The 21,874-nt window shown below is 41.0% G+C and overlaps 1 protein-coding gene across 2 annotated transcripts in view; it reads left to right on the top strand.

Moving 5' to 3' along the window:
- Positions 1–21,874, top strand: part of LOC122938614 (corticotropin-releasing factor receptor 2) — a 314,421-nt gene that overhangs the window by 285,060 nt on the left and 7,487 nt on the right. For both annotated transcript variants that reach the window (XM_044294257.1, XM_044294258.1), the window contains 5 exons: positions 7,787–7,847; positions 10,892–10,964; positions 13,443–13,528; positions 18,845–18,980; positions 19,104–19,145. In XM_044294257.1, the coding sequence (XP_044150192.1) occupies positions 7,787–7,847; positions 10,892–10,964; positions 13,443–13,528; positions 18,845–18,980; positions 19,104–19,145 (398 nt within the window). The remainder of the gene's footprint in view (positions 1–7,786; positions 7,848–10,891; positions 10,965–13,442; positions 13,529–18,844; positions 18,981–19,103; positions 19,146–21,874) is intronic.

Here is a 21,874-nt window from a genome sequence, read left to right on the forward strand (position 1 = left end):
AACCCATGGCTCTCTTCCCCTTTCCAGACAGTCAGCCAAGAGGTAGATGGTCTCAAGGATCATCATGTCTACCTCCTGCAGGTCCATCTTACCAGAGCCATCAAGTAGACTAGACTTATAATTAACCTAAACGACACAACTTCCAAATTGGGCTTGTTCTCCCTTAGATAAAGACTACATCTTAACTAACATCTGATGGCTCTCCCCCAGCTGAAGGTCAACATGCCAACTCTTTCGGGGCACATACAGCCAGCGATTTGTGGCCAATCAGTTACAACGCAGCCTTATTGGCCATCAAAATCGCTTGGTGTATGGCTGCCATAAGTTGTTTATTCACATGACTAGTATTAGTGCTAGGGGTGAGCCACCTAAACCTAAATGCACCCCAAGATCTCCCATCGGTACCTCAAAATGTTCTGTCTATAGATGTATCCCATAGAGCAAGCCCAACAATTATATGAAATGTACATGTGAAAGCAGCACCCTCACCCCATCTCCTACACATGTGGCCCCCAAGATCAGTACCTTTACCTCTAGTTGTATGATCTGCTCAGGATCCCTTTGTCCTGGTTGCTAGGCATGTGCTACCTGACAACCCCATGGAAAAGCCTGCGGTTGTTAGGCGGAATATAATTAGCAACCAGACTGTCCGAAAAAGCGGACCCTGTCCTGAAAAACAGAGAAGAGGTAATGCAGCATGGCAGTAGTCGTATCATGACTTCCCCTTCTTTGGTGCTAATATTAATCAGTGGAGGACTTCTTTAAGTTATACGTATAGTCATTAACCCATTAATGACCACTGATATGCCCTGGAGTGGCTGTTCAATGACGGCTTAGCTCCTGTTGTAATGACTGAGATTGTATACTGACCATAAGACGATACGAATAGGTCTATGTACTATTACTACTACTCACTAAATAACCGCTTCAATGAATTTTTCAGGATCTAGTCGTCTGGCACCTCTCGTGCTTATTTTAGTTTTTTTGTAATATTTGGGTAACAAAGTTTAGTTTTTTTCCCTTAAGTTATTAATATTTTATTTTCATTGTGATGTGTCATTGTGTCCCTTATTGACAGACTATGTGTGGCCTCCAGCGTGGGTCCTTCTGAGGTCTTCAGGTCCCTGGTTAGATAACTTGGATGGTGTTTTTTGTATTCTACAATGTAATAGTCGGGCAGTTTATGGCGGTATTTAAGCATTATATTCTGATCACTATATTGTGTTATATCTCAGGCTTTATTTGGTATAATTATTTGCAAATATTATGGTGTCATTATTTAGGTATTATATTGTGTAATTACTTGGGTATTATATGGTGCAATTCATTGATCACTATACTGTGTTTCACTTTATAATAGGTATATTATTATGGTATTATATGGTGTAATTGTTTGAATATTTTAGGGTGTAATTATTGGAGCACAATATGGTCTAATTAGGGCTCTTTCACACCTGCGTTCTTTTCTTCCGGCATAGAGTTCCGTCGTCGGGGCTCTATGTCGGAAGAATCCTGATCAGTTTTATCCTAATGCATTCTGAATGGAGTGAAATCCGTTCAGGATGCATCAGGACGTCTTCAGTTCCGGAACGGAAAGTTTTTTGGCCGGAGAAAATACCGCAGCATGCTGCGCTTTTTGCTCCGGCCAAAAATCCTGAAGACTTGCCGCAAGGCCGGATCCGGAATTAATGCCCATTGAAAGGCATTGATCCGGATCCGGCCTTAAGCTAAACGTCGTTTCGGCGCATTGCCGGATCTGATGTTTAGCTTTTTCTGAATGGTTACCATGGCTGCCGGGACGCTAAAGTCCTGGCAGCCATGGTAAAGTGTAGCGGGGAGCAGCATACTTACCGTCCGTGCGGCTCCCGGGGCGCTCCAGAGTGACGTCAGGGCGCCCCAGGCCCATGGATGACGTGATCGCATGGCACATCATCCATGCGCATGGGGCGCTCTGATGTCATTCTGGAGCGCCCCGGGAGCCGCACGGACTGTAAGTATACCGCTCCCCGCTCCTACTATGGCAACCAGGACTTTAATAGCGTCCTGGCTGCCATAGTAACACTGAAAGCATTTTGAAGACTGATCCGTTTTCAAATGCTTTCAGTTCTCTTGCGTTTTTCTGAATCCGGCGTGTAATTCCGGCAAATGGAGTACACGCCGGATCCGGACAACGCAAGTGTAAAAGAGGCCATTTGGGCACTATGCGTGGTGTAATTTGGGGGTATTATATGGTGTAGTTAGTTGGCTATTGTCTGGTGTAATTATTTGAGTATTATGTGGAGTAATTACTTGGGTATTATAAGGAGTAGAATTATTTCAGCTTTATATGGTATATTTATTTGAGCATTGTATGATGTTTTTCATGGATCTCTATATTGCATTATACTTTTGTTACTACATGGTTGGATTATTTGTGCGTTACGTGGTGTAATACCTTGAGCGTTACACGGTAAGGAGGTCGGGGCTTGAAATTAATGTTTTTGGCTACTTTCACACTCGTGTTGTTGTTTTCCGGTATTGAGATCCGGCAGAGGATCTCAATACCTGAAAAAAACGTTTCCGTTTAGTCCTCGTGCATTCTGACTGGAAAGACATCCGTTCAGGACGCATCAGGTCATCTTCCGTTCCGTCAGAATTCCATTTTGTGAGTTTTGTGTCCGGTCATAAAAACGGAAAAAAACTGATCTGTCACTGAAAATAATGTAAGTGAATGTTGACGGCTCCTAAAAACGGATCCGTCACCCATTAGTTTTTAATGTAATTGGTAACAGTACTGATCCGTTTTTTTTCCGTTTTGATTTCACACAACCGCATCCTAACGGAACGGATGCATCCTGATGTGCAAAATCAAAACGGATCCGTTTGATTCCGGTATTGAAATCCTCTGCCGAATCTCAATACCGGAATTAACAACGCAAGTGTTCAAAGTCGCCTAATTCAGGAGCCTTCACAGCCCATCACTGGTCCTGGATTCCTGGTGTCTGAGGTCCGTCCGTGTCTGCGCCATGACATATTAGGCAATCTAATAATCACAATCTCACGGTCACCTGAGGAAACACGACCGCTGCGGCCATCCTGCGGGACGTCTGAGCTGCACATCCTGTAGCACGTGCCAGCAGTAAGAATCCTCTCTAATGACTGCGTCGCATCCGTGTCCAGAGGTGGACCGGATCCAGGATCATTTCTACCGAACTGAGCGTCGTTGGCACCTTAGAGATAAAGCACATTTAGCATTTTATTCTGGCATAAATCGTATTATCAAATAGTTTTATTGGACGCAGTAAAAATGTGGAAACTGTCATTACCGCCTCAGGAAATGGGGACTCAATTATTTTTATGTACCTTAGTCAAGCAGAATAGATCAGCAGAGGGATTCCGATTTTTGAGTATTTACTCAGATAACCAAGTGTAGATGTAGTATAGATTCTGCCACTAGGGGGCCCATTGGGGGGCAGCACAGGGTCATTCTAGCCCCCTCTCCTATTGGCAGTGTCTCCACTGACCTGGGTGTGTGGTGGGGTGAGCCAGCACAGATCGCCTCCTGTCCTGCCTGTTACAATGTATCAGTTTAGCGAGGATTGTTTAGACTAGATACAACTGTAACGAACCCTCAGATCAGAAGGGCTCTCAGATTCAATAGGGCTACTTTCACACGAGCCAGCAATGTGAGGGGACATGTGTGCCATACACAAGCCAGCAATGTGAGGGGACATGTGTGCCATACACGAGCCAGCAATGTGAGGGGACATGTGCGCCATACACAAGCCAGCAATGTGAGGGGACATGTGTGCCATACACGAGCCAGCAATGTGAGGGGACATGTGTGCCATACACAAGCCAGCAATGTGAGGGGACATGTGTGCCATACACAAGCCAGCAATGTGAGGGGACATGTGTCCCATACACAAGCCAGCAATGTGAGGGGACATGTGTGCCATACACAAGCCAGCAATGTGAGGGGACATGTGTGCCATACACAAGCCAGCAATGTGAGGGACATGTGTGCCATACACAAGCCAGCAATGTGAGGGGACATGTGTGCCATACACAAGCCAGCAATGTGAGAGGACATGTGCGCCATACACAAGCCAGCAATGTGAGGGGACATGTGTGCCATACACAAGCCAGCAATGTGAGGGGACATGTGTGCCATACACAAGCCAGCAATGTGAGGGGACATGTGTGCCATACACAAGCCAGCAATGTGAGAGGACATGTGCACCATACACAAGCCAGCAATGTGAGGGGACATGTGCGCCATACACGAGCCAGCAATGTGAGAGGACATGTGCACCATACACAAGCCAGCAATGTGAGGGGACATGTGCGCCATACACGAGCCAGCAATGTGAGGGGACATGTGTGCCATACACGAGCCAGCAATGTGAGGGGACATGTGTGCCATACACAAGCCAGCAATGTGAGGGGACATGTGTGCCATACACAAGCCAGCAATGTGAGGGGACATGTGCGCCATACACGAGCCAGCAATGTGAGGGGACATGTGTGCCATACACGAGCCATCAATGTGAGGGGACATGTGTGCCATACACGAGCCATCAATGTGAGGGGACATGTGCGCCATACACAAGCCAGCAATGTGAGGGGACATGTGTGCCATACACAAGCCAGCAATGTGAGGGGACATGTGCGCCATACACAAGCCAGCAATGTGAGAGGACATGTGCGCCATACACAAGCCAGCAATGTGAGGGGACATGTGTGCCATACACAAGCCAGCAATGTGAGAGGACATGTGTGCCATACACAAGCCAGCAGTCTTAGTGTGTTGCAGGGATAGTTTAGGGATGCACTTTGGTAAATTAAATTAATAGGTAGAAAATTCAGGTTTTATCAGTAGAGAGGGAAGGCATAGGGCCAGAAATCTGTGTGCAGCTGGAGCTGTTCATGTAATGCACCGCCAGCCTTTTTTAAACCTCAAGCTTCAGTTCTTAAGTGTTTTATAGGCATATTCCCAGCACCTTCAACAGCATACATTTCGCTGTATATGCTGCACTATTGTGCTTTATTTCTCTCAAATAACCAGTTGTCATTTTTCCACCCTTGGAACAACTGCACAGTTCAATATATCAGTTAAATTCAATACAATATACTGCATCAATACACCCACCTTACTGCATCAATACACCCACCTTACTGCATCAATATATTAGTTAAATTCAGCACATTTTTACTGCGTCAATATATCTGTTTAATTCAACACATATTACTGTATCAATATACTAGTTGAATATATTGCATTTTACTGTGTAAAAATACCAGTTTAATTCAAATTTTTAGTGCATCAATATATCAGTTTAATTCTAGACATATTACTGTGTAAAAATACCAGTTTAATGAACATTTTACTGCATCATAATACCAGTTTAAGGCCTGTATCATACTGTCCGCACAGATCCGGGAGACTGTTCTAGCAGCTGCTGGAGCTGTCTTGATGCAGTATTACCAGATGTTACCAGAATGCCAGGTGGCCCTATTGACTATGATAGGGTCTGTTGGAGATCCAGTCGCTACCTGGCAAATATGGCGGTATTCGGCCAGACAAATACCGCTTAGTAGTGGTAATTGATGCTCATTTCCACGCATTCACCCAAATGTAATTTAGCAGCCGCCAACTGTCCATGAATTGTCTCGTTCTCCAAATGTCATGCAGTTCTGCACCTTCACCCAATTTAAAGGGGTTGTTTCACTTCAGCCAATAGCATTTTTTTATGAAGAGGAAGTTAATAAAAGGCACTTACTAATATGTAGTTATTATCCATATTCCTTCCTTTAATGGCTGGATTCATTTTTCCATCACATTATACACTGCTCGTTTCCATGGTTATGACCACCCTGTAATTCAGCAGCTGTGGTCATGCTTGCACCAGCCTATGTGCTCTCCCACGGTTCTGGACTCCAAAGAGGCCGGCACTTTTTCCTGTAGTCAGCAAGCACAACCACCACTGATGGATTGTAGGGTGGTCGTAACCCCTGGATATGAGCAGTGTATAATGTGATGGAAAAATGAATCCAGCCAGCAAAGGAGACAATATGGAGAATCCCAATACATTAGTAAGTGCCTTGTATTAACTCTCTCTACATGATAAAATCCACTTGCTGAAGGGAGACAACCCCTTTAATTCTGTTCTTCAGAATTACTACTTCTGGCCGACTGTCTCTCAGAATTGTCTACTTTTAGAAAATTCTGCTGTATGATATGTTATGTATTTGCTGACGCAAACTTTGCAATTCTCTGTGTTCCCCAAGAGCCGCAGCAGGGACAGGATTGGGATGTAGCTTTCATGTGACTAGAGGAGGAGACAATCAGTGCAGAAGTACAGTATATACATAGAACTAAGCAGACCATAGGGCGGCTTTATACATTCCTGCTGTGAATGAGCTTCCAAAAGTAGCAATTTTATTTTGCAACAAATTAAATAACTGACAAAACCTAAAATCTATTAATTTGATGGGTCATGGGGGCTCATAAATAAACGGCTTGGTCGATCCTGCTACACGCTGGAAAGAGATAGAGGAAATTGATTTGGCGCCGGACGAATAGAACATAGTGTTCAAATGTATCTTCAGAAAATAAGTTACATTTCCTGGCCGCAGGGTACGAGCCTGATCCACAGCTACTGCCTCACTGGAGCCAGAGATGAAAGCCGCATCCGCAGAGAACATCACAGAAATGACCGCTTATTAGTAGGAGAGATGTCCTGGAGTAATGGTTTATTACACAGGAGACGTGACAAAGATAGATAGATGGATAGAGAGATAATAGATAGAGAGATAGAGAGATAGATAGATAGATAGATAGATAGATAGAGAGATAGAGAGATAGATAGATAGATAGATGGATGGATGGTTAGATAGAGAGATAGACATGAAATAAATAGATAGATAGATAGATATGAGAAAGAAAGAAACAAAGAAAGAAACAAAGAAGGCGATAAATAATAGATAGATAGATAGATAGATAGATAGATATGAGATAGATAAATAGATATATAAACTGATAGAAAAAAGAAAGAAAGAGTGAAGGTGATGAATACGGTGGTCACTATGGACACTACAGTTCCTTTTAGTTAGATGTGTTAAGATCCAGCTGCACAGTAGAAATGCGCTGCGGACGCGCTTCTGACTGACTGTGGCCCTTACTGATACCATGTCAGGTAGATAATACAGTATAGTGCAGCCAGTCAAAATATTGCATCCAGGTCATGTGATGTGTCCGGAGGGAGCAGGGTCACAGCTGATTACAGAATATGCTACTATTGGAAGTGTTGCATTCCCCTGCAGCACCTCCACAGGTGAAAGGCAGTATTACAACCAATGCACATGCCAGGTCCTCCAGAAGAGACATTCTTTGTAGCTGTCCATACTAACGGATGAGGGTCCTTCAACTTGAAATACCCTAATAGTGTGTTTGATCCAAACATCCCCTATATCTTGCCATAGAGCGTTCCTCCACCCTCATCCTCAGGGAGGTGACAGCACAACACTTCCCACCGTACACGGTGCACATGTTCAAATCCCATTACATTTCCATAGTTGTTGACCTAAGTCATAAATCAGTGTAATTTTCTATAGAGCGCCGGATAATTACATCTAATGAATGTCTCCGAGCCGCGCAGGAAGGGGATGAATGTGCGTAGCAAAACTACACCGTAAATGAATATTCAACTGCAAATCCATGTAGAGACTGAAAAACACTCAGCGACAGTATGAGATACATCTGTATCCAACATTAATACCGCATCCTGCACTTGTGTAATTGTAGGTATTCCATGTCCAATAATCATAGCTTGGGCCATAGGGAAGCTCTGCAATGAAAACGAACAGTAAGTACATGAATACTCTGTTTATCATACATACAGGGCAGTATTATAGTAATTATATTCTTGCACATAGGAGCAGTATTATAGTAGTTATATTCTTGTACATAGGAGCAGTATTATAGTAGTTATATTCCTGTACATAGGAGCAGTATTATAGTAGTTATATTCTTGTACATAGGAGCAGTATTATAGTAGATATATTCTTGTACATAGGAGCAGTATTATAGTAGTTATATTCTTGTACATAGGAGCAGTATTATAGTAGTTATATTCTTGTACATAGGAGCAGTATTATAGTAGTTATATTCTTGTACATAGGAGCAGTATTATAGTAGTTATATTCTTGTACATAGGAGCAGTATTATAGTAGTTATATTCTTGTACATAAGAGCAGTATTATAGTAGTTATATTCTTGTACATAGGAGGCAGTATTATAGTAGTTATATTCTTGTACATAGGAGCAGTATTATAGTAGTTATATTCTTGTACATAGGAGCAGTATTATAGTAGTTATATTCTTGTACATAGGAGCAGTATTATAGTAATTATATTCTTGTACATAGGAGCAGTATTATAGTAGTTATATTCTTGTACATAGGAGCAGTATTATAGTAGTTATATTCCTGTACATAGGAGGCAGTATTATAGTAGTTATATTATTGTACATAGGAAGCAGTATTATAGTAGTTATATTCTTGTACATAGGAGCAGTATTATAGTAGTTATATTCTTGTGCATAGGAGCAGTATTATAGTAGTTATATTCTTGTACATAGGAGCAGTATTATAGTAGTTACTGTATATTCTTGTACATAGGAGCAGTATTATAGTAGTTATATTCTTGTACATAGGAGCAGTATTATAGTAGTTATATTCTTGTACATAGGAGCAGTATTATAGTAGTTATATTCTTGTACATAGGAGCAGTATTATAGTAGTTATATTCTTGTACATAGGAGTCAGTATTATAGTAGTTATATTCTTGTACATAAAAGGCAGTATTATAGTAGTTATATTCTTGTACATAGGAGCAGTATTATAGTAATTATATTCTTGTACATAGGAGCAGTATTATAGTAGTTATATTCTTGTACATAGCAGGCAGTATTATAGTAGTTATATTCTTGTACATAGGAGCAGTTTTATAGTAGTTATATTCTTGTACATAGGAGTCAGTATTATAGTAGTTATATTCTTGTACATAAAAGGCAGTATTATAGTAGTTATATTCTTGTACATAGGAGCAGTATTATAGTAATTATATTCTTGTACATAGGAGCAGTATTATAGTAGTTATATTCTTGTACATAGGAGCAGTATTATAGTAGTTATATTCTTGTACATAGGAGCAGTTTTATAGTAGTTATATTCTTGTACATAGGAGGTAGTATTATAGTAGTTATATTCCTGTACATAGGAGCAGTATTACAGTAGTTATATTCTTGTACATAGGAGCAGTATTATAGTAGTTATATTCTTGTACATAGGAGCAGTATTATAGTAGTTATATTCTTGTACATAGGAGCAGTATTATAGTAGTTATATTCTTGTACATAGGAGCAGTATTATAGTAGTTATATTCTTGTACATAGGAGCAGTATTATAGTAGTTATATTCTTGTACATAGGAGCAGTATTATAGTAGTTATATTCTTGTACATAAGAGCAGTATTATAGTAGTTATATTCTTGTACATAGGAGGCAGTATTATAGTAGTTATATTCTTGTACATAGGAGCAGTATTATAGTAGTTATATTCTTGTACATAGGAGCAGTATTATAGTAGTTATATTCTTGTACATAGGAGCAGTATTATAGTAATTATATTCTTGTACATAGGAGCAGTATTATAGTAGTTATATTCTTGTACATAGGAGCAGTATTATAGTAGTTACTGTATATTCTTGTACATAGGAGCAGTATTATAGTAGTTATATTCTTGTACATAGGAGCAGTATTATAGTAGTTATATTCTTGTACATAGGAGCAGTATTATAGTAGTTATAGTCTTGTACATAGGAGCAGTATTATAGTAATTATATTCTTGTACATAGGAGCAGTATTATAGTAGTTATATTCTTGTACATAGGAGCAGTATTATAGTAATTATATTCTTGTACATAGCAGGCAGTATTATAGTAGTTATATTCTTGTACATAGGAGGCAGTATTATAGTAGTTATATTCTTGTACATAGGAGCAGTATTATAGTAGTTATATTCTTGTACATAGGAGCAGCATTATAGTAATTATATTCTTGTACATAGGAGCAGCATTATAGTAATTATATTCTTGTACATAGGAGCAGTGTTATAGTAGTTATATTCTTGTACATAGCAGGCAGTATTATAGTAGTTATATTCTTGTACATAGGAGGCAGTATTATAGTAGTTATATTCTTGTACATAGGAGCAGTATTATAGTAGTTATATTCTTGTACATAGGAGCAGCATTATAGTAATTATATTCTTGTACATAGGAGCAGTGTTATAGTAGTTATATTCTTGTACATAGGAGCAGTATTATAGTAGTTATATTCTTGTACATAGGAGCAGTACTATAGTAGTTATATTCTTGTACATAGGAACAGTATTATAGTAGTTATATTCTTGTACATAGCAGGCAGTATTATAGTAGTTATATTCTTGTACATAGGAGCAGTTTTATAGTAGTTATATTCTTGTACATAGGAGGTAGTATTATAGTAGTTATATTCCTGTACATAGGAGCAGTATTACAGTAGTTATATTCTTGTACATAGGAGCAGTATTATAGTAGTTATATTCTTGTACATAGGAGCAGTATTATAGTAGTTATATTCTTGTACATAGGAGCAGTATTATAGTAGTTATATTCTTGTACATAGGAGCAGTATTATAGTAGTTATATTCTTGTACATAGGAGCAGTATTATAGTAGTTATATTCTTGTACATAGGAGCAGTATTATAGTAGTTATATTCTTGTACATAGGAGACAGTATTATAGTAGTTGTATTCTTGTATATAGAGGGCAGTATAATGAACGGTATTTGTAACAAAATTTCTTTAGATGCTGGATTGGAAAAGGGCCCGGAAAATACATTGATTATATCTACCAAGGACCTGTCATCCTCGTCCTCCTTGTAAGTATTGTTTTTTAGATCTTTCACTTATGTCATGTGAACAAGGATCAGACTTGTCATGTTATTCTCTCCTCCGTCTTCTTCTGTCAGGGCTCAGTCAGGAGACCTTCATACAGATATGCAGAGACAGATGCTGCGGATGTGCACCCGTAGTCTGTAACATATCCAATGTCCAGGGAATAATTTCCAATCACATACTAAAATACATTTACTATTAGAGGTGGTGCAGGACAACTTTCGCAATCTGCTTGATTTGTGCCATGAAATTGGGGAAACAAAAAACAATAAAATAGGTGAAAAATTGTGCCTTCGTATAACATATTAAAGCCGCACCAAGTTTATCAGACATGTGCTATTTTCATATATATATGTCATTCTTTAGCCCAATTGTCTGTCAGAATTAGTAATCCAGAAATATATGAAGGTAACGCAGAGCAATAAATACGATAAACTTTACATACATTAAAACAGGATGATAAAATAAAAGCAGGTGCAGAGATAATTATAGTCAGATTTAGATACTAATACAGGATCTATCATTTTAATAATTACAATGGGGACGGGAAATTATTGAAAACACCAAAAAAAATAATAACTTTAATCGATGTGACGTGACGTTGCTCCTCATCTATCGAAGCCCCATTTTCCATAGGCTCGTTTTTGTATGATATGCCCTACCAGCCAAAAGATCCATCAGTGATTTAAAGAAGCTCTTAAAAGAGCACGTGTCAGCAGGATCGACCCTATTAACCAAACATACTGCCTAGTAGGGTTGATTCTGCTGATTAAAATTATACCTGTCTTGTCAAAATGGGTTGTGGCATTCTTGAGAAAAAAATTCTTTTTTTTCTTTAGGCAAATGAGAGCTTCAGTACTCAAAGGGCGTGGCCAGCACTGAGGGGCACTGCGGGAGTAGGCCCCGCCCCTTTTGCACTGAAGCCGTTATTTGCATGAACAAATGAAAGTCTTTTTTCTCATGAACGCCACAACCGATTTTTACAAGACAAATATCATTTTTCACAGCGGGATCATCCCTACCAGACAATATGCCTGGTTTATTAGGATTGATTCTGCTGACAGGTGACTTAAAAAAAAAATTGAAGGCGCAATTTATTCTGTTCATTGCCGAGAACTCAACGACCTTGTGTTTTCCATAAGAGAAATAAATCCCAAAGGACCAAACCTCTGTCAGTAAATAAGGAGAATGTTTCTTCCAGTCGTTTTTATTAATGGAGCTTATTTTTCCTCCATTAAATTATATGACGAGACGAGCGTGTCCTTGCTGGTGAGCCACTTCTGAGACGCCGTGTGGGACTCTTCAATCAGGGACAACAGTGAAGAATATATTATCGGAACTTCATTTTCCGTAAAATACGTTCTGAGAATATGACATTCTGGTTTTGGCCATCTCCGAGAAATTAAACAGAATGAATTGGTATAAATCAGACTTTGATTTATGAGCGCGGTTTTCAAGACTTTAACATTTTATGAGAGGAGGAAATTAATTATTTTATTTCTTTTTATTTACTAATTTAAAATCATAAACAAAAAACATAAAAACCATAAAAACTATAAAATTGTATTTGCAAAAACAATTTAGAGTGATTTGTAGAATTAGGAGGTTTGTCCTATACATTACATATCCGGTGCAGCTTTAGGGAGTGCAGAGGTTTTTAACACGCACTGGTGCCCTGCCTGACTGAATGGGCACCAAAGACCCCTGTGCCATATTCGAGGACCACAAATGGGACACGACTCTTTGGGGGGGGGTTGCGGTAAAGATTTTGTATCAGATATAAAGAAAATTAAGCTAAATATCGGAATTATAAGCCATTATGCCTGCATAAATAATACCGCCACACACAGTGCCTATACAGTAGAGCCAGTTTAGGCTCTGCTCGTGCCATGTCATAGTCTTTCATCGGAGGAGTATATATTGATGTATACCACTTATAGAAGGCTACGACAACAATAGGAACCTACTGTACAAATCAAATACCGCACAGTATATTGTTTTCACTGAAACAGCATAGTCTACTACACTATTCCATACAGTACAAAGAAAAACCTATGCATATCCACCCAGCCTATTCCAATGGGGCACTCTTTTGGCCACCCATAGATATTTTTGGAATACTCGCCAGCATGTTTTCCGTTCAGACGTAATATGGACACACCCAGTGACCGCACACCCTGCCATCTGGCCGTCTACCCAATCATGTCACCACTGAACATATGTGTCCCCTACTTGACGACCAGCCATTGGCCCCTACCCAATGAAGCTACAGAGTATCCAACAGACCAACCTTCTAGAGGGTCTCAAAACTGCAGAAGATCCCAAGTGGTAAACCTTGGTGGAAGTTGAGGGCCACAACAGAGGGGGAGGTGAAATACTTGTTAGGATCCCAGTCTGTTCTCTGCTCTTGACATGCTGGATGCTGGGAGTGGTAGTTTAACATATCTGTTTATTATTTTTAGATCAACTTTGTATTTTTATTCAACATTGTGCGGATACTAATGACGAAATTAAGAGCTTCAACGACATCAGAGACCATACAGTATAGGTAAGGATTCGGGGGTGGGGTCGTGCTGTGAAAGTCAAGGGATACATATGAGGCGGAATATGACCAGATACTGACCCGCCACCAGTCTCTGCATCCGCTATACTCCTTATGTGCATTACTGCTGCAGGGAAATGACACGTTGTTCCATCTGGTGGTCCATTTTATCAAGATGACATTGTAGCTTCGACCTCTTGCTAATCGGATGTGGATGGAATTAGCATTTATTTATCAGCTATTTATTGACTGCGGCAATATATGGCCGACGGTGTGAATATTGTAAGCTCCTCATGAGAAAAACGCAGGACGCGGTACTAAAGGTCCCTATCAAACAGATGCAGGACCTGAGGGGCAGGAGGGATTCAAGAACGCCATAGAAGAAATCTGTCATGTACCACCCCCTAAGATTATGTACCGCCCCCCCAAGATTATGTACCGCCCCCTCGGAACCTACTTAGTGTATCAGTTTTGCCTAGGGGATCTTCATGTAAGAATGTCAAATACATTGACGAGCAAAAGGGTAACAATGTTTTGAACTTTTGACATTCAGGCTCCATATCTCACCATCCACTACAGCTTAGAACGTGAGACATCATTTTATAGACAATCATCTTGGCTATCTCATACATTAATTGGACTTGCAGCTATTTAGTATATGATTAGTTCTGCAGATTCATGTCCTGTAACTGCATTGTTATTGTTTTGCTACAGATTACAACTTGTCCTCACATTCCGTAATAGCTCAATGTGTTATTAGGGTGATTCCCAATAGTGTTGATCACGAATATTAGAATTTCGAATTTTTATCGTGAATGTAGGAAAATTCGCAAATATTTTGAATATAGTTATATATATTCGTAATTTCGAATATTCGATCTTTTTTTTCGATTTTTCTTTTTTTAATAAGTACACATGATTAGTGTTGATCACGAATATTCGTAATTTTGAATATTTAATTTTTTTTTATCAGTACACATGATCCCTCCCTGCTTCTTGCTTGTGGGCCAATAAGAAGGCTGCAATATACTTGACTTTAGGAGTAGTGTTGTTTGCAAATTTTGCTCTATATTCGTTTTTTTTTTCGAATATTCACTATATTGCTATATATTCTTGTTTTAGAATATTACGAATATTCAAAAAAACTGAGTTATAGCAATATGGCGAATATTCAAAAAAAATATCGAATATAGAGCAATTTAGCTAATATAGTGCTATAATCTTCTTTGTCTAATAGTTGTAAATTGAAAAATTGGCAATAAAAAAAATCGAATTACGAAAATTCAAATTCCGAAAATTTGCATATTACACAATCATTACCTTGCCGATTTTTTTGAGTAAAAAAAATCGTAGAATATAACGAATATTCAAATTTGCGAATATTTGACAAATATTCTACAAAATATTCGCGAAATATCGCGAATTCGAATATGACCCCTGCCGCTCATCACTAATTCCCAAGTGAAAGGTCACTGGTTCATAACCAGGAGCAGCCGTGAGGAAGGTTTCCCAAGAAAAGAGAAACAGCATCATCCAGTTCATCAATAGCGGTATCTCAGCCAAGAAAATAGCTAAACTGCATCATGTGAGCGCCAAGACAGCTGGAAGAATACAAAATTAAGTCTGTCCATGACAAAGCCAAGAGGTGGACATCCGGGCAAAATATCGGAGTCAACACGTTGGCTCATCACAAGGTCTATCAGTTCTGGTGCGACAGACACGGCAGTGGAGGCGGCTTGTATGCTTCGTAATAGTGAGATCACAGACGTCCATACAAGCACCGTGTGATACACATTACACAAGTCTGGAATGGTGGCCTGAAAAAAGGTGCAGAAGCCTCAGCTTCAATATTGTCAATAGAAACGTTGTCTCGAGTTTACAAAAAAGTGCGAACAGTGGACAGAAGAAGATTGGAAACAGGTGATCTGGAGCGATGAGACCAAAGTCAATAGCCTGGACTCTGATGGGTGCCAATGGGTCTTGAAGAAACAAGGAAAAAGGGGGCTAATGGATTGAGAAATTGAAGGAACTGTCAAGGTAACTGGAGGAAGCCTGATCATGATATTGGGTTGTTTCCCAGCCAAAGGTGTTAGATACTTGTACTTGACCAGGATTGATGGTGGTCTCAATGCTGAGCTCTATGTGAGTATCCTACATGAAGAGTTAATTCATACAGTGGAGTACTGTGGGTATGAAAAAGAGGACATAGTGTTCCAGCAGGACAACCACCCAAAGCTTACGTCGAGATTGGCGAAGAAATGGGACAATGAAGTAGAGGTGCTGGATTGGCCCCACAGTCCCCAGAACCCAATCGAACACTTGTGGGTGAAGTTGAGGAAATAGCTGTATTCGTACCCGAGTGAGTCGACCAGTATGCACCAACATTGGGAATGTGTAGAAGAGATCTGGGAACAGATTTCGGTCAGGACATGCTTGAATCTGATCAAGAGCATGCCCAGAAGGATTCAGGCAGTGCTAAAAGCCAAAGGTGGATTTACAAAATGCTAACAAAATAATACAAATTTAAATGTAGAATTTTAGGAGCAAAACATGAGAATCTGCAGAACTAATCATATGCTAAATAGCTGCAAGTGCAATTTATGTATGAGATAGCCAAGATGATTGTCTATAAAATGATGGGAGTCTCACGTTTGGTGAGATATGGAGCCTGAAAGTCAAAAGTTCTAAACATTGTTACACTTTTGCTTGTCAGTGTATATACAGCCATGACCACTGGATAGGTCATCAATATGAAATCGTGGGGGTCCAACACCCGGCGCCCCCACCAATCAGCTGATTTGAGCAGAGGACAGAGCCGGAGGCAGAAGTACACTGTGTAGACTAGAGACTGGTCCAGGGTACTGCAGCTCAGCTCCCATTCATGTGAACACCGGTGCCAGAAACTGTACAGTGGACGTAACCTTCCATCCACTGCCCGAAGTAGCTGATCAGCAGGCATGCCGTGAGTCGGTCCACCGATCTCACATTGATGACCTATACTGAGTATAAACCCCCTTTAATGAAATCATTGTTTTATGTAATACTAGGAGGTGATTTGTCATATGACTTGCTGCAGTTTCAATGACGTGGGATCTGTAAGGATGTGGGGCAAGGGACCTTAAATGTATCACTCTGCTATGTTGTAAGGTGTATAATTACTGCAATATCTCACTTTGGTCAGGAGATAGCAGCAAAGGATAAGATGATAAAAGTCTACATTTGAGCTGCCTGTCAGAGGAATACTAATAACCTATTTAGTTTGCAAAGTTGGAAAATAGCTAATTTATGGGCTGTTTTGGACCCTTACAAGTGTGATAGCAAAACGGAATATGCAGGTTGGACACTGCGCTTAGCAAATGACTTATTGCATCACACTCTCCCTGTGTAAGAGGAGGAGGTTCCTCTAGAAGCAGGAAGTGAGCAGACGGAGGCTGTGCTTGGTGCTGCTGGAAACCACAAGGGATCATCTCTGCCAAATCTGGAAGGGAATGGACCGGCTCACCGTGGAGACTGGCGACAGCACGAAGGGGACGTTTGCAGCGACCACCCCAGGAGTGTCGTGTCTGTAGGATCGAGTTCTGGAGTGGACCAGGAAATAAGAAAAAGCACCAAGAACCTGCTCAAGGAACTGTATGTGCAGCTTTGCCGCATCACATTGCACCACACTGTTGAAGTGGCATTTGGACATACAATAACGCTCCAAGTACAGTTACATTGCGGTGTACGGGCTGCAAGCTAATGCATAGCCCTAAGGGACTCATACGCTGACACCTTCCTATCTCACTGGCTGCTCATAGGGTGTTATATGCTGTGAGCTGGAGTAAGGATTAAAGTTACAAGAGACAGACATCATTTCCCTGTGGATTACAAATAGTATTGTGCAATACTTAAGGTGCACCCCAACGAGGAACTCGTCCAGGAACATACAAGTGCAGCTGGGCTGCTCAATGGACTTTGGGGAAAACATCACATTTTCTGGTTTATTGTTAGACAGTGGTACATTTACTGTCGGTTTATTCTGTTACCAATCTGTTTTATATATTCTCAGCTTCTTGTTCACTACATTGTTCAGTAAACTCAACTGCTGGGAAAGAACCGATGTCTGTGTGGCATCGTGTGCCCTCTGTACCTGTGGGCCCGGCCCTCGGCCTTCTTTCATCTCAATCAATTTGCAGTAACTGAGCTCTAAGCCTGAACTTGCCTGTGAAAACCTAGAAACAATCTGCAGTAACTAGCGCACAAGGCCTGAAATCTCCTCTGGGAACCACAGAGACGTATGCTTCAGATCTCCTGCAACAAAGTCAAAAACACTTCGCCTGAAATTCCCTGTTGAAGAGGACACGTCCCCTCTCCCGATATGCCTGTTTTAGTAAAGCATTCCCCATGTAATAACAATTCTGGAGCCTGCGATTCTTCTATTATTCCTACTAGAAGTTTTTGAATGAATTGCCAGCAGTTTGCAATAATGGTCCAGCTGGGTGTTACCAGATATGGTGGGGTGTCCCTGCACAGTCTGACACCATCCAATCAGTGCTGCCAGTGGCAATGAAAAAGTAAAGTGACCCCGTAGAGGAGGTGATTGGAGAAGAGCTATTCTCAGGAGAGAAGCATTTTGGATTAATGAGGTTTCATGGACACTGATTTGATATAATTTTTGCTACGTTTTTCTTATTATCAGATTTATTTATTTTCCTACTTTACGATTCCTGTAATTCAGTCCAGGTTTTCGGTATCGCCTGTATCCAGCTTTTCCCGGCATGCTGCTGTATGTATACATACTGTTACCGATGTATATATGACTAAAAGCGATTCGCAACTCGAAACGCGTCGGCCCTGGTGACTTTAACCTTTCCTGTGTGTCCTACATGAACTACACACGTGAATTTTATCAAGCGCTGAACGCCTTCTATATTATTTGGATTACTTTTCCGTAGAGCTGGCCCTGGGTTCATACACTGATCCGTATTTCTGCTGAATCCAGGGGAGCTGATTCAAACCTCCAGTGACAGGCCATGCAGGGACACCCTCCGCCCCCCGCGGGTAACACCCATCTGGACCTTCATTGCAAACTGCTAGCAGAAATAATAAAGGAATGGCACAACATATGGTTATAAGAATAGATGATCCAGAATTGTTACTACACAGGCGGGAAGCGGGGGGGAAGTAGTTACTAAGGCTACGTTCACATCTGTGGCAGAGAGTCCTCCACATCCGGCATTGCTAGATAGTGCCGCCTGCCGGACCCCATTGACTTTAATGGCATCCGGCCGGACAAAAACCTCTGCACACGACAATTTTTGAAGACGTCTTCTTCTCTTGCAGGAAAGCTGTGAAGGCCACTCTGGTCTTACTCCCTCTCCTGGGAATTACATACATGCTGTTCTTCATGAACCCCGGGGAAGACAACGTCTCTCAGATAGTGTTCATTTATTTTAATTCCTTCCTTCAGTCTTTTCAGGTAAGTAATTCTACGAGAAACTGCAGTCGGTAGATACAAACAAAAAGATTTGGGAGAAAAAAATGCTCCCTCTGTATATTGCATAGCAACCAGACTAAAGCAGTTTTCTTGCGTTTCTTACAGGGTTTCTTTGTATCGGTGTTTTACTGCTTCTTGAACGGAGAGGTAAGTGGTCTTGGCCTGATTTTTTTGCATTATTTAAAAAAAATTAGATCGTGAAAAAATTTGTTGTGAAAACGGGGGCATCCACCAGTAACAATGTGTTGCCTTGCATATTCCATGTATAATACTGGTGTGGCAGAGGGGCCCCGGATGCGAATGCTACCTCTGCACCCTCTATAGCAGAGAAATGACTGATTATAAAGCAGTTGCCCCCAGCTTTGGCATGGCGCCAACAGCAGGACCAGCCAGCGGGCGGTGAGCTACCGATTCCCGGTATTTCCTTTTATGGCACCTATAAATTTGTAAAGACTTTAAATTACTAAAGTGACAAAAAGAAAGTGAGACATATTACAGAAAGAATTTTCAAAATGTGGATCTTTTTTTTTTATGAGGTTCCCCTTTAAGGGATGGGTGCCCTATTAAATCCATGAGCCACGCTGTAGACTGACAGACACAGAACAGGTTTTTTTTTATGTTTTATTGATTGAGACTCTGAGAACAGATTTCATCTCGTTTCTTTGTCTCACAATCATTTTCTGGTCTAAAATTCCTTAATTGTTTGACACCCGGATAACTGTCCCCAAAGAATAAATCTCCTTTTAATCTATAATATATCAGCGGAGGCCGAGGTTTCACGTCTCCTGTTTCTCCTCGCGCCTTTGTTGCTCCGGTCAGTGTCAATTAAAATTCAGAAATGAAGTTATTAAAGTTTAGCTGAGAATTCATTCATTTTTAGCTACTTTCTTGGTTTCTAGGTTCTCGAGTCCTGGGATTCTCGTAGGGACAAGTCATTAAGGCAACATGCACACGAACGTTGTTTGCTTCCATGTCCGTTCCGTTTTTTTTTTGCAGATATGATGGGGACCCATTTATTTCAATGGGTCCGAAAAAAAAATGCGGACAGCACACCGTGTTCTATCCGCATCCTTATGTCCGTTCCGTAGCCACGCAAATTTTTTTTTAACATGTCCTATTCTTGTCCGTTTTAGGCATTGTTACAATGGATCCGCGAAAATAAATGGATGGCATACTGATGTCATCCATTTTTTTTTTTTTGCGGATCCGCCATTTGCGCACCGAAAAAAAACACATACAGTCGTGCGCATGCGGATCCGCAAAAAAAACGGATGACGTTCCGTTTGGCATCCTTTTTTTTTTTTGAAGGATCCGTTTTTATTTTGCGGATCCATTGTAATAATGCCTATCCTTGTCCACAAACTAGAAAAAAATAGGACATGCACTATTTTTTTTTTGCGGGGCAACGGAACGGACATACTGATGCGGACAGCACACAGTGTGCTGTCCGCGTTTTTTGCGGACCCATTGAAATGAATGGGTCCACATCCTGTCCGCAAAAAGAACGGAACGGACACGGAAACAAACAACTTGCGTTTGCCTGTAACCTAAAACTGTGACTCTTAAAGAGGAAGAAAACACGAAAACTCTTCACTTCGCCTATTAAAAAATAATAATTAAAAAAGATAACTTAAAGGCTTTTCATTCTATTTTATGGGTATTTCTCCTGTTTTTGTGCTCTGCAGCCGCCGTGTGATCAGCTCTGTGAGCAGACTGTAAATATGGCAGCTCTCCCTTCCCACCTACATAGCAGGAAGTCCCAGCACTGTGCCAGACATCATCAGCTGTTTGACCCAATTCCTTGTCTCCAAAGTGAAGGAAACCCCCACAAATCCTCCGCCGACAGTGTGTCCGCCACCTATAGTGTTACTCTCTGTGACTGATATTCTATGTACACACCTGTGCGACCTTCCCCTTTGTATAGATTCAACTCAGAATGGAGGAATCACTAAAACGTAACAATAATTAGGATTGTTTAAAAAGAAAATTATGCAAAATGTGAAGTATTTTGAAAACATTGTCTTTTTCTAGCTTCTCAGAGAGGAGCATAGTAGCAGGTCTAAGGTCAAAGTGTAGGTCCCTGTGACGGCCGGGGTCACTTTTATAAGGGTGCCCCAACTATGCCGTAGGTAGATTAGTTTGGAGCACTTAGCTAGTTCATAGGGTGAAACTAGACCTCAATAACATTTTAGTAATTCCTCCATTCTGAGTTGACAGCCGCCCCTATAGTCCCCCAATATCAGTAACAGCCATTCCCTGTTCCTCAGAATCAGTGCTAGCAGCTATAATATACATTTCAGCCATACACAGTGCCCTCATAACAGTGCCAGCCATACACAGTGCCCTCATAACAGTGCCAGCCATACACAGTGCCCTCATAACAGTGCCAGCCATACACAGTGCGCTCATAACAGTGCCAGCCATACACAGTGCCCTCATAACAGTGCCAGCCATACATAGTGCCCTCATAACAGTGCCAGCCATACACAGTGCCCTCATAACAGTGCCAGCCATACACAGTGCCCTCATAACAGTGCCAGCCATACACAGTGCCCTCATAACAGTGCCAACCATCCACAGTGCTTTCATAACAGTGCCAACCATCCACAGTGCCCTTATAACAGTGCCAGCCATTCACTGTGTCCTCATAACAGTGCCAGCCATACACAGTGCCCTCATAACAGTGCCAGCCATACACAGTGCCCTCATAACAGTGCCAGCCATACACAGTGCCCTCATAACAGTGCCAGCCATACACAGTGCCCTCATAACAGTGTCAGCCATACACAGTGCCCTCATAACAGTGCCAGCCATTCACTGTGCCCTCATAACAGTGCCAGCCATACACAGTGCCCTCATAACAGTGCCAACCATCC

This window comes from Bufo gargarizans, chromosome 5 (assembly GCF_014858855.1).
Source record: "Bufo gargarizans isolate SCDJY-AF-19 chromosome 5, ASM1485885v1, whole genome shotgun sequence".
NCBI lineage: Eukaryota > Metazoa > Chordata > Amphibia > Anura > Bufonidae > Bufo > Bufo gargarizans.